Source organism: Fringilla coelebs (genome assembly GCF_963513975.1).
Source record: "Fringilla coelebs genome assembly, chromosome: 30".
Lineage (NCBI taxonomy): Eukaryota > Metazoa > Chordata > Aves > Passeriformes > Fringillidae > Fringilla > Fringilla coelebs.
In genome coordinates, this window is record NC_140056.1 from 785773 (window position 1) to 796138 (window position 10366).

A 10366-nucleotide genomic window follows, 5' to 3' on the forward strand; every position below is an offset into this window, starting at 1 on the left:
GCTCCCTAGCCAGTTATCTTTGTTTTGGAGACAAGTGTCACTGCCCCATCCAACCAGACCAATTTCAGAGATCTGAAATGCCTTAGCAAAGGAGACTAAAACTGTAGTTCTTTGCTTTTCTCTCCTCCATAGCAATCTGCATTTCCAGGAGCTTGCTGTGCTCTGAGCTCGGTCAGGGAGTTTGATAGTGATGCTGTGAGACGTGCATGGGTTCTTGTCAGTCTGCACACAAAAGCCATGTTCCTCCTTTCCCTCCTTTTGGAAAGCTCTGTAGACTTAATGAACCATAAATGACCATATTTCAGGAGGATATTACCCTTTTTTTTGCTTCATGTGGTAGCAGGAATAAATCCTTGTATTCGTAGGAGGATGTGACCCAAAAAGTCCTGCTGGTCCAGCAGCTGAGCATTCTGTTGGGATGAAGGGAGAGTGAGAGCAAAGGCAGCCACCTGCAGCCTTTTGGGGCTCTCACCTGTGCCTTCCTGGGTGTAGGGATGAACTTCTGACATCATCTACCAGCTGGAACAGAAGGTTTACCATCTGTTGCAGAGTTCCATCTTCAATTTTTTCTCCATTCCTCTGTTTCAGACTGGTTTGGGTTGGGAGGGACCTTAAAGCCCACCCAGTCCCGCCCCCTGAACACCTCCCAACAGCCCAGAACTCCAAGCTGGCCACGAGCTGCTGTGGTGGCCACGGGTGGTGGTGGCTTCCAGCAAGGGGAGGAGAAGGACCAGGACAAGCTGTGGCCAGTGTTCCACCCTTAGGGCCTCCAAAGTCCCCGTGTGTGGTTGAGTTGCCTTTCAAAACGAAGGCAAAGGGGTAACAATAGTTTAGATGATGTTCATCTATTAAAGCAATCTAAATTAGGAGATCATAATAAAAGATTTAACATCCTGCTGACCTGTCTCTATTAAAAGCTTACATTTGGCCATGTGTTGGCCAGGGATGCTCAGGGACACGGTGCTCCCAAACTGTGAAGGGCTAAAATTAGGAAGAGATGAGCTCTGACAAAACCCATCCTCATTTCCTGAGCGTTTGCTGCCCTTTGGAGGAGGGAACCTGGCTTTTGTGTGCTGGTGAGCCTGCCAGGCTGCATGCTCAGCTCTCTGCCTGGGACTACATGACTGGCCTTGCTTAGTCCACAGTATGATCTTGGTGTTAGTCTGTGCTTTAGTGTGACCACAGTGATGCTGGGCTTGGTCCTGACCCCGTGCAGGGAGCAGGACCAGGCCCTGAGTGAAAGCAGCCTTGTTTGAACGTGGGGAATGGCTGGAGGGGGTACTGGGTGGGAAAACCTCTGGAATGCATGAGCTAAAGTGTCCTCACACTTGGCTCTGAGAAAATTCCATCAGGAGCCTGTTTGTTATGACAGTCTAAGCCCCCCTCAGCCTTTGGACCATTAAAATGACAGAAAATAATTGTTTTGTTGAAGAACAAAAAGTCCAAACTCCATAAATCCAACAATGTGGGTTGAAAACAGAAATTATTTTGAAATATATACATAATATATATTATATATACAATATATAATATAATACACATAATAATATAAACACATATTTTGAAAACACAGCTTTTCCGGGTGCCTTTGAAGCAGAATTTGAAGCTTGAAACAAATTCACTGCCAATTTCTGTAGGGATCAACCCCCAACATGTCAGTGGCCTCCCCCATTCCCCCCCAAAAACAGCTGTACTTTTGCTTGCTGTCTCCTGCCTCGTGTTTTATACTGAAACTTTTTCCCACCCCTTCCAACACAGGTGGTTGTCAATGCCTTGGTTGGCGCTATCCCTTCCATTATGAATGTCTTGTTGGTCTGCCTTATCTTCTGGCTGATTTTCAGCATTATGGGGGTTAACCTGTTTGCCGGGAAATATCATTACTGCTTTAATGAAACAGCTGAGCATCGCTTTGAGATAGATGTTGTTAACAACAAGACAGACTGCGAGGCTCTGATGCCACCCAACTCCACGGAGATCCGATGGAAGAACGTGAAAATTAACTTTGACAATGTTGGGGCAGGATATCTGGCTCTGCTGCAAGTTGTAAGTTTGGGTTTCTACCGTTTCCCTTTAAAATACCCCAAACTGAGGGGCTGGAGATGTGTCCCCCCCCAAAACCACCCCAAACTGAGGGGCTGGAAATACAAAATGCTCCTGGTGCATTTTATGTGCTTCCCTCTCTCTGAAATCCAGCATCCACTGGGGTTGGGGCTGGAATGAATTTGCCATTTTATATTTCTTCTCTTTCCAAAGTTATGGGTCCAAGGGGCCCCAAGTCCCCCACTCACCCTCAGCCTGCTTGAACCTCATGAGGTTCAACTCCTTGAGCTTGATTTCTGTAATTTCGGTTAAATGAAAAGAGAAATATTGAAATATATTAAAGTTCATTATACAGGGCTATGAAGAGTGCCAGGGAGTTCCTGACAGGGCTGGAATAATTCTTGTATTTTGGGTGAATTCTGTTTCTGTGTTTTCTCTGCCAGGCTACATTCAAGGGCTGGATGGACATCATGTATGCAGCTGTAGATTCCAGAAAGGTAACCTGCAAAACTCCCCTTCCCTTATTTCTGTCTGCTCTTTTGCTTTGCCAAAATTGAGAGTAAAAGTTGTAAGTTGTGTTTGTAGCAAGTATTCAATGCTGGGATTGTTTCATTTGCTCTGGGGCTGTGATGAGTTAAAATATGCTGAAGAAAATCCCAAAAAGGGCAGGTTCTTCTGGATGGGTTTTTTATTCTACTCCAACTGGAGTTAAAGTAGAACAAAACAAATAGAAATAGGAAAAAAATAGGAATAGAAGTAAAACAAAAATAGGGAAAAACAAATGGAAAAAAACCCATAAAAATATGAGTAGAAATACAGTGGAGTTATAGATTTAATCATTAGAATAAATTATGGGGAGGAATTAGCCATGGATCTTATGTCTGTATGGAAGTCTAAGCATTAGGGTGAATCCAGTTGTGGAATTATGTCTGGGTTGGATTCTGGTTCTTGCATGCTGGAGTCATGCAAATACAGGACTTCCTTTTTGCTTTCAATTTTTTCCCCCCTTCTATTCTCTTGGTTTTATATGAAACGTAAAATTTATATTTTTAGATGGATTTTCTTGTTCTGCACTGAATGTAGGTTTGAAACAAGTATGGCTGTGCCAGGAAAGTAAAAATGTTCTTCTGGTTTCTGATCTTTGATAGTTTGGAAGCACAACCAATCTCATTTTGCCTGTGTTTGTATGATGTCTTTGAAATGTCATTTGTTGTTCTTCTTATCTCCCCTTCAGCAAGAAGAGCAGCCTAAGTACGAGGACAACATTTACATGTACATCTATTTTGTTATTTTCATCATCTTTGGCTCCTTTTTCACCTTGAACTTGTTCATTGGTGTCATCATTGACAACTTCAATCAACAAAAGAAAAAGATAAGTGATCTGTGTTTGCTCATTCCAGCTCAGACCTGTTCCAGGATTGTTGGCTCTTCAGGCTGGTGGCTTTCTCTGCAAAATAAAGTCATTTTGGGGCACAAAACTCCTTTTTTAAAGCTGTGGACCTCTTGGTGCCTCCTAGGAACAGCTGAGCACAACTGCACCCCAAGGCTTGGTTTAAACTACAGCCAGATTAAACATTTTCCATGGATTTTCATGCATTTTGGGGTTTTTTTATGCCTTGACTAAAATACAGGCTAGAAGCAAGATGTTTTCCTTGCCACTGTCTCTGTCTCATATCTTGCTTTTCCTCAAAAATGTTGAGTTTCCACCATTGTCCCCTTAAAGTACAATACAAACTGAGGGGCTGGAGCAGCTCCTGGAAATGCCCTCACAGCTGCTCGCCACAGAGGGGAGAGAGGGATGGGGAAAGAGGCAGTGCACTGAAACCTATAAATTTCAATTTATAAGACATTTAAATTTCCTTTACATTTCATTTATAAGGAAAACCAGTCATTTTTAATCAAGATCAGTGCACCCTGGGTGTAAGTGTGAGTTATTTCTGTCTGAAGTAGCTGCCACCAGCCTCTTACCTGGCAGGTCTCACCTGAGCTGGGGTTTACTCCTTTCCCTTCTGGTTCATGAGCTGATTGTAACCAGTTTTCCTTTTGCCCCTTTACTTTGGAGGTCAAGATATTTTCATGACAGAAGAACAAAAGAAATACTACAATGCCATGAAAAAACTGGGCTCAAAGAAGCCTCAAAAACCCATTCCCCGACCTCTGGTGAGTACATTAGAGGGAGCTCAGGATAAACCTGTGGAGTAGATTTCAAAGGAGCTTTTTCTCCAAAAGCATCCCTAGTTTTAACTCATGTTGGACTTCACATCACCTTGGTCTGTGTCATGTAACTCAGGTGTCACCTGCAAAGGTTAAAACACTTGTCCTGGGGTTGATGTTAATCAGTTCATCACCTGAATCAAAAAATTCCAAAACTTCACCTGGGTGAGAGGCCTTAGATGTGGAGTAGGAGCCTTCTGGCACTCACAGGGGGACCTCTGGCAATCATCCAGCCTTGGGGGCTTCGCTGGTGGAGAACTGAGCTCATTTCCCTGGTTTCTGAAAGGCTTTGGATCCCTCACAAAGCCAAAAAGGGGGTTGGGTTGAGTCCTTTAGGGGCTGTATGGCTAAAGCATCCTGCTTCTGGGGCTGTGGTGGTGCCAGAACACCAGAAGGGTTGGGTTCTCCTGCAGGTACCCATCAGTGCAAGGATCTGGCTGCTTTCCCCAGCTGTGACTGCAAAGGCTCAACAGAGAGCAAGATGTGCTGCTAGTAGGGGTGGAGTAGCATGTTGGGGTATAAATAATGGCATTTTCCTGCCTTTGCCTTAGCCAGACTGGCTCGTGGACAGGGTTTGCCTTGAAAGCTTTATTCGATACTGACAAAATTACATCCTCCTCTGTCTTTCAACCAATAATTTGTTGACTAATTAGGTAAATTTAGGAAGAATCTCCTCCCTGTGAGAGTGGTGAGGCTCCGGGTGCCCAGAGAAGCTGTCGGTGCCCCTGGGAGTATCCAAAGCCAGGTTGAACAGAGCAGGGAGTGGAATGGGATCATCTGAAGGACATTTCCAATCCAAATCATTCCACTCTTCCATGATTGCTGTTCAAATTTGGTTCCTTGTCTCTCCTGCTCCACAGAACCGCATCCAAGGAGCCGTCTTCGACTTTGTCACTCAGCAAGCCTTCGACATTGTCATCATGATGCTCATCTGCCTCAACATGGTGACCATGATGGTGGAGACAGACACACAGAGCAAGCAGATGGAGGACATCCTTTACTGGATCAACTTTGTGTTTGTCATCTTTTTCACCTGTGAGTGTGTGCTGAAGATGTTTGCCTTGAGGCACTACTATTTCACCATCGGGTGGAACATCTTTGACTTCGTGGTTGTGATTCTGTCCATCGTGGGTAAGTGTGACACCACTCAGAGGTTGTGGTTGAGACAGAGACAATACAAAGCAGCACACTCCATTTTCAGAAGGCTTCAAACCTATTTTTATCATAGCATGCATGCCTTTTTACATTCTTACAAGACTCCTAACTTTACACTTTACTCATTGGTCACGAGAGACAAACGTAAGTGCTCATTGGAATAGGCAGCTGAAGGTTTCTCTTATTTATCCTTCTTTCTTTCTTGGTTTCTATGTCAACGACCTTGGTAGGAAATTCTTTCAGGGGTAAACATGGATTCTCTTATCAAACTTCTCTCTGGCTCACAGGAGTCGCTGTAAAACCTCTTTCACACTTAAGAGGTGTTGAGTGCCAGGCTGTTTTGGCATTTTTAGGGTAGAACATGTCTTTGAAAGGGATATGTAGGTATCAGGACTTCAGGTTTCTCTTTGAGCCTTGGGAAGACACTGTGGCAGAATTTATCTGAATTTATTTGTGGAGTCCTGAAATTTATTTCTGAAGTCCTGACTGATGGCCCTTCCCTCTGTTCTGACATTCCTTTCCTGTTGTGTGGGGTAAACCACTTGACAATTGCTCTCTCTGTCTGTAAACACTGAAGTTTCACTCACTTCATCAGAATATTTTAATGCTCAGTAACCGCTGAAAATTGCCCTGCAGAGCTTCTTGCCACAGCACAGGACTTGCCATCTTGTTTGCAGTTTGTTTGAATGTTAAATCCATTTTTCCTCCAACAGGTTTTGAGGTTTTTAGCATCTAATTTGCAAAATATTCACAACCTCACAATGGCTGTGGTCATTCCCTGGGGAGCCTGGGCAGTGCCTGAACCCTATGGGAGAAGAATCTTTTCCTGATATCCTTCCCCTGACACAGGTCCAGCTGTCCCCTCACTGCTCACAAGGAGTAGAGATCAGAGCTGTCCCTCCCCTGCTCCTCAGGAGCATTTACCTGCCTGAACGTGAGACCCCTCCATCCCAGACACCCTCTGAAAATCCACCCACGGCGTTCCACGTGTCCCATCCACCACTCAGCCCAGAGGAAGCAGCAGCCTGTGCGTGTCCACTGTCACACGTGTTGCCTCTCTCCTTTAGGGATGTTCCTGGCTGAAATCATTGAGAAGTACTTTGTGTCACCCACTCTGTTCCGAGTCATCCGCCTGGCTCGCATCGGCCGCATCCTGCGATTGATCAAGGGAGCCAAAGGGATCCGCACGCTGCTTTTTGCCTTAATGATGTCCCTGCCTGCCTTGTTCAACATCGGCCTTCTGCTCTTCCTAGTCATGTTCATCTTCTCCATCTTTGGCATGTCCAACTTCGCCTACGTCAAGCACGAGGCCGGCATAGACGACATGTTCAACTTTGAGACCTTTGGCAACAGCATGATCTGCTTGTTCCAGATCACCACCTCGGCCGGCTGGGATGGGCTCCTGCTGCCCATCCTGAACCGGCCCCCAGACTGTGACCTGGACAAGGAGCACCCGGGCAGCGGCTTCAAGGGGGATTGCGGGAACCCCTCGGTGGGGATATTTTTCTTTGTGAGCTACATCATCATCTCCTTCCTGATCGTGGTCAACATGTACATCGCCATCATCCTGGAGAACTTCAGCGTGGCGACGGAGGAGAGCGCGGATCCGCTCAGCGAGGACGACTTCGAGACCTTCTACGAGATCTGGGAGAAGTTCGACCCCGACGCCACGCAGTTCATCGAGTACAGCAAGCTGGCGGACTTCGCCGACGCCCTGGAGCATCCCCTGCGCGTCCCAAAGCCCAACACCATCGAACTCATCGCCATGGACCTGCCTATGGTAAGTGGGGACAGGATCCACTGTTTGGACATCCTGTTTGCCTTCACCAAACGTGTCCTGGGGGACAGCGGGGAGCTGGATATCCTGAGACAGCAGATGGAGGAGAGGTTTGTGGCTTCCAACCCTTCCAAAGTGTCTTATGAGCCCATCACCACCACGCTGCGGCGCAAGCAGGAGGAGGTGTCGGCGGTGGTGATCCAGAGGGCTTACAGGGCTCGTTTAGCACGACGGGGCTTCATCAGCCGAAGGCCTGCCACCACCAAACTGGAGAACGGGGGAGCCAACAGGGAGAAAAAGGAGGGCACCCCCTCCACGGCGTCCCTGCCGTCCTATGACAGTGTCACCAAACCCGAGAAGGAGAAACAGCAGCGGGCGGAGGAGGGCAGGAGAGAAAAGGCAAAGAGACAAAAAGACGCCAGGGTGGCCAAGTCTTGAGACCCACACACAAACACAAACACAGAGAGAGAGAGAGAAAGAGAGAGAGAGGAAAAAAAATTAACAAAAAAAAAAAAGTAGAATTGTACGAATTAAAATATTTGCAAATGAAAAAAAAAAAAAAGATTGTTTACAAACTTCCTGAAATATATCAATACAGAACAGCTGTGGAGACACTTACCTGAAGATCTTATACCAAACATAGTCTGCTTACTGTGTGACAGCGTTGCATCTAAAGCAGTGACCTACCACCTGTTTAAAGGACCCTGTAAACAAACATTTAAACACAAAAAAAAAAGGAAAAAAAAAAGGATTTTCTATTGTTTGGGCAGGTGGATACTGCATGTTCCACATCAGTCAATGCAACTTAGGACAAACAAGCAAAATAAACCACACACACACACACAAACACACACAGAGCAAACAAAACCCACTGCTGGGATTCATGTATTTTCCAAAGCAGCCCCAAATGGATTTTATTTTCCCATTTTGTTGATTATTCTCAGAAGAAAACCCAGAAGTCACAAAGTCACAATGTCGATGGGTTTATTCATTCAAAATTAGATTTGCATTTAGTTAAGCAGAAAAAAAAAAAAAAGAGGAAAAAAATTGAAAAAAGAGTTAAAACAAGTAGAACAAAAAAAAAAAAAAAAAAGGAAAAAATGAAGCAAAGCACCCATTAAGCCCACTGAGTTACCATAGTTTATTTAAGATTTATTATTTGCATTCTATTTTCTACATGGGCTTTTCTTGGTTTGGGAGATGGGGTAGTCGGGTACCTTCAGCCTGGAGCCAGCTCAGGCTGATTCCCCCCCCTAAAAACAAAGTGCTCGTTAACGCCTAGAAGCGATTTTTGCAGATTTTTGCATGATGGCATGACCAGGGACCATGCATGAGGAACCACAACCAGGGTCACCTGTCCACAGAGGTGTGTTAAGCCATAAATTTGAGGCACTCCACTGAGTATCTACCGCACACTGTATTCTGGAGAGAAACCTTAGTGATGCTCCTGCCCGGCACCAGTACTCCCAGTTCATAGAGAATCTTCCATAAACCTGCCAGTAGAAGAAAAAAAAAAAACCCAACAAAACCTCAGTGTAACTCTAAAACCACAAAATTCCCCCAACAGAACAAGCAGGTGAATGAATTGTGTGTGTCTGTTTCACAACTTTGACTTTGTTTTCCATACAGCCATGGTTTTTTGCACACTGAAACAGAACAAAGTTCCAAAATGCTGCTCTGGACCTCACCAAAGGGGAGAGGATAAATCTGGGAATGGCTTGTTATCCATGTCACTGTAAATCCAAAACTTAGGGCTTCAACCAGCCAGCAAGGTCAGTTGTATCCTGCAATATTTAGCATTAATATTAATTATCCTTCAGCCTCCATCCTGCAGCATAGACACTTCTTTTGGTAGAGATAAATGTTAAAAAAAAAAAAAAAAAAAAAAGGCAGCACGTTTCCTCTGCTGGTAGGAATTTGGGGAGCTCACCCACAGCACTCCTGGGCTGCAGGGTGGGGTTTGGGAGTCACCCTTGGGGTCAGGACCCACCTTTGGGGTCGGGACCCACCTTTGGGGTCGGGACCCACCCTTGGGGTCGGGACCCACCCTTGGTTGTCCCGTGGCCATTGTGGCTCCTGCTCTGGGGGTGCAGAGCTGGACCGTGGGGTGCTGGGGTGTGGCCAGGAGGGGTTTTGGGGGCTGCAGCCCAGGAGGGGCCAGGTGCCTTCACCTTCCCCACATTTCCCACACCTGCCCCAGGTAGCCCTGGGGGTACCTCTGGGCTGGTCTCACTGCAGCGGAAGGAGCATCACGAGCCACTTTCGGCTGTTTTCTGTTTCCTCACCCCCAGCTGCCTCTTGGGGTGTCCTCAGCCAGTCTCAGGCCAGCCCCACTCAGGTTGGGGTGTCCCTTCAGGGTGGTGGCACCAGGGAGGGGAAGCCAAAGGTCACTGCAGGGGTGACATCCAAACTAAGGGTACCCAAAGTAGGGAAAAAGAAAACCCCAATACACCAGAGCTTGATGGGAGGATGAATCTCCATTTGCATAATCCCATAAACCCAGAAAACGCTAGGAATCACCTAAAATAAACCAAACCCAAGCAGGAAGCCATCCAGCAGCCATCTGTGCCACCTTGGCATCCTCGGGGCGGCCACGGCACGGGAGCAGCTCTGCCCCCCAGCAGGGACCTCGTCTGTCCTGCCCCGTTGCTCCCAGGATGGGATGTATAATAAAAAAAATAACAAAGAAACAACAACAAAAAAAATCTACATACATATGTACAGGCTACATTGTAAACAGCACAAAAAAAAAAAAAAAAACCTGGGGGAAAAAAAAGGAAAAAAAATAGCTGAAAAGTGTGATTGAACTTTTTAAGAGAATATTATAAATACTGTAATATATCATTTTATTTTATTGGCATGCCTTTTTGTAAATACAAAGAAGTACAAAAATTATAGAATGGCTTCTGGCTTATGCCATTGTCCATGGTTATTTTTATTTTTTTAAGATTTTTCTGTTGTCCTTAGATTTTAGATAGCCAGGAAATGTCCCCCAAAGGAAAAAAAAAAAAAAAAACCACAACAACAAAAAAATTCCAAATGAAAACCTAACCCCCTCAAAATAGATTTTAACAAAAGCTTTACTTGCAAGTGGTATTTGCAGCAGCAAAAGTGTCTATTTTTGGGTTCCAATGTGCAATAAGTCAACCACTTCTATGCAAGATTTGGCTGAATTTCGTA

The 10366-nt window shown here is 45.5% G+C and overlaps 1 protein-coding gene across 1 annotated transcript in view; it reads left to right on the forward strand.

Annotated features, from left to right (window-relative positions):
- SCN8A (sodium voltage-gated channel alpha subunit 8) overlaps positions 1 to 7805 on the forward strand; it is a 52581-nt gene extending 44776 nt beyond the window's left edge. The window contains exons 22-27 of the mRNA XM_084223668.1: positions 1759 to 2043; positions 2484 to 2537; positions 3275 to 3412; positions 4096 to 4200; positions 5115 to 5385; positions 6477 to 7805. Of these exons, the coding sequence (XP_084079794.1) occupies positions 1759 to 2043; positions 2484 to 2537; positions 3275 to 3412; positions 4096 to 4200; positions 5115 to 5385; positions 6477 to 7624 (2001 nt within the window). The 3' untranslated portion in view covers positions 7625 to 7805. The remainder of the gene's footprint in view (positions 1 to 1758; positions 2044 to 2483; positions 2538 to 3274; positions 3413 to 4095; positions 4201 to 5114; positions 5386 to 6476) is intronic.
- Positions 7806 to 10366: the final 2561 nt, after the last annotated feature.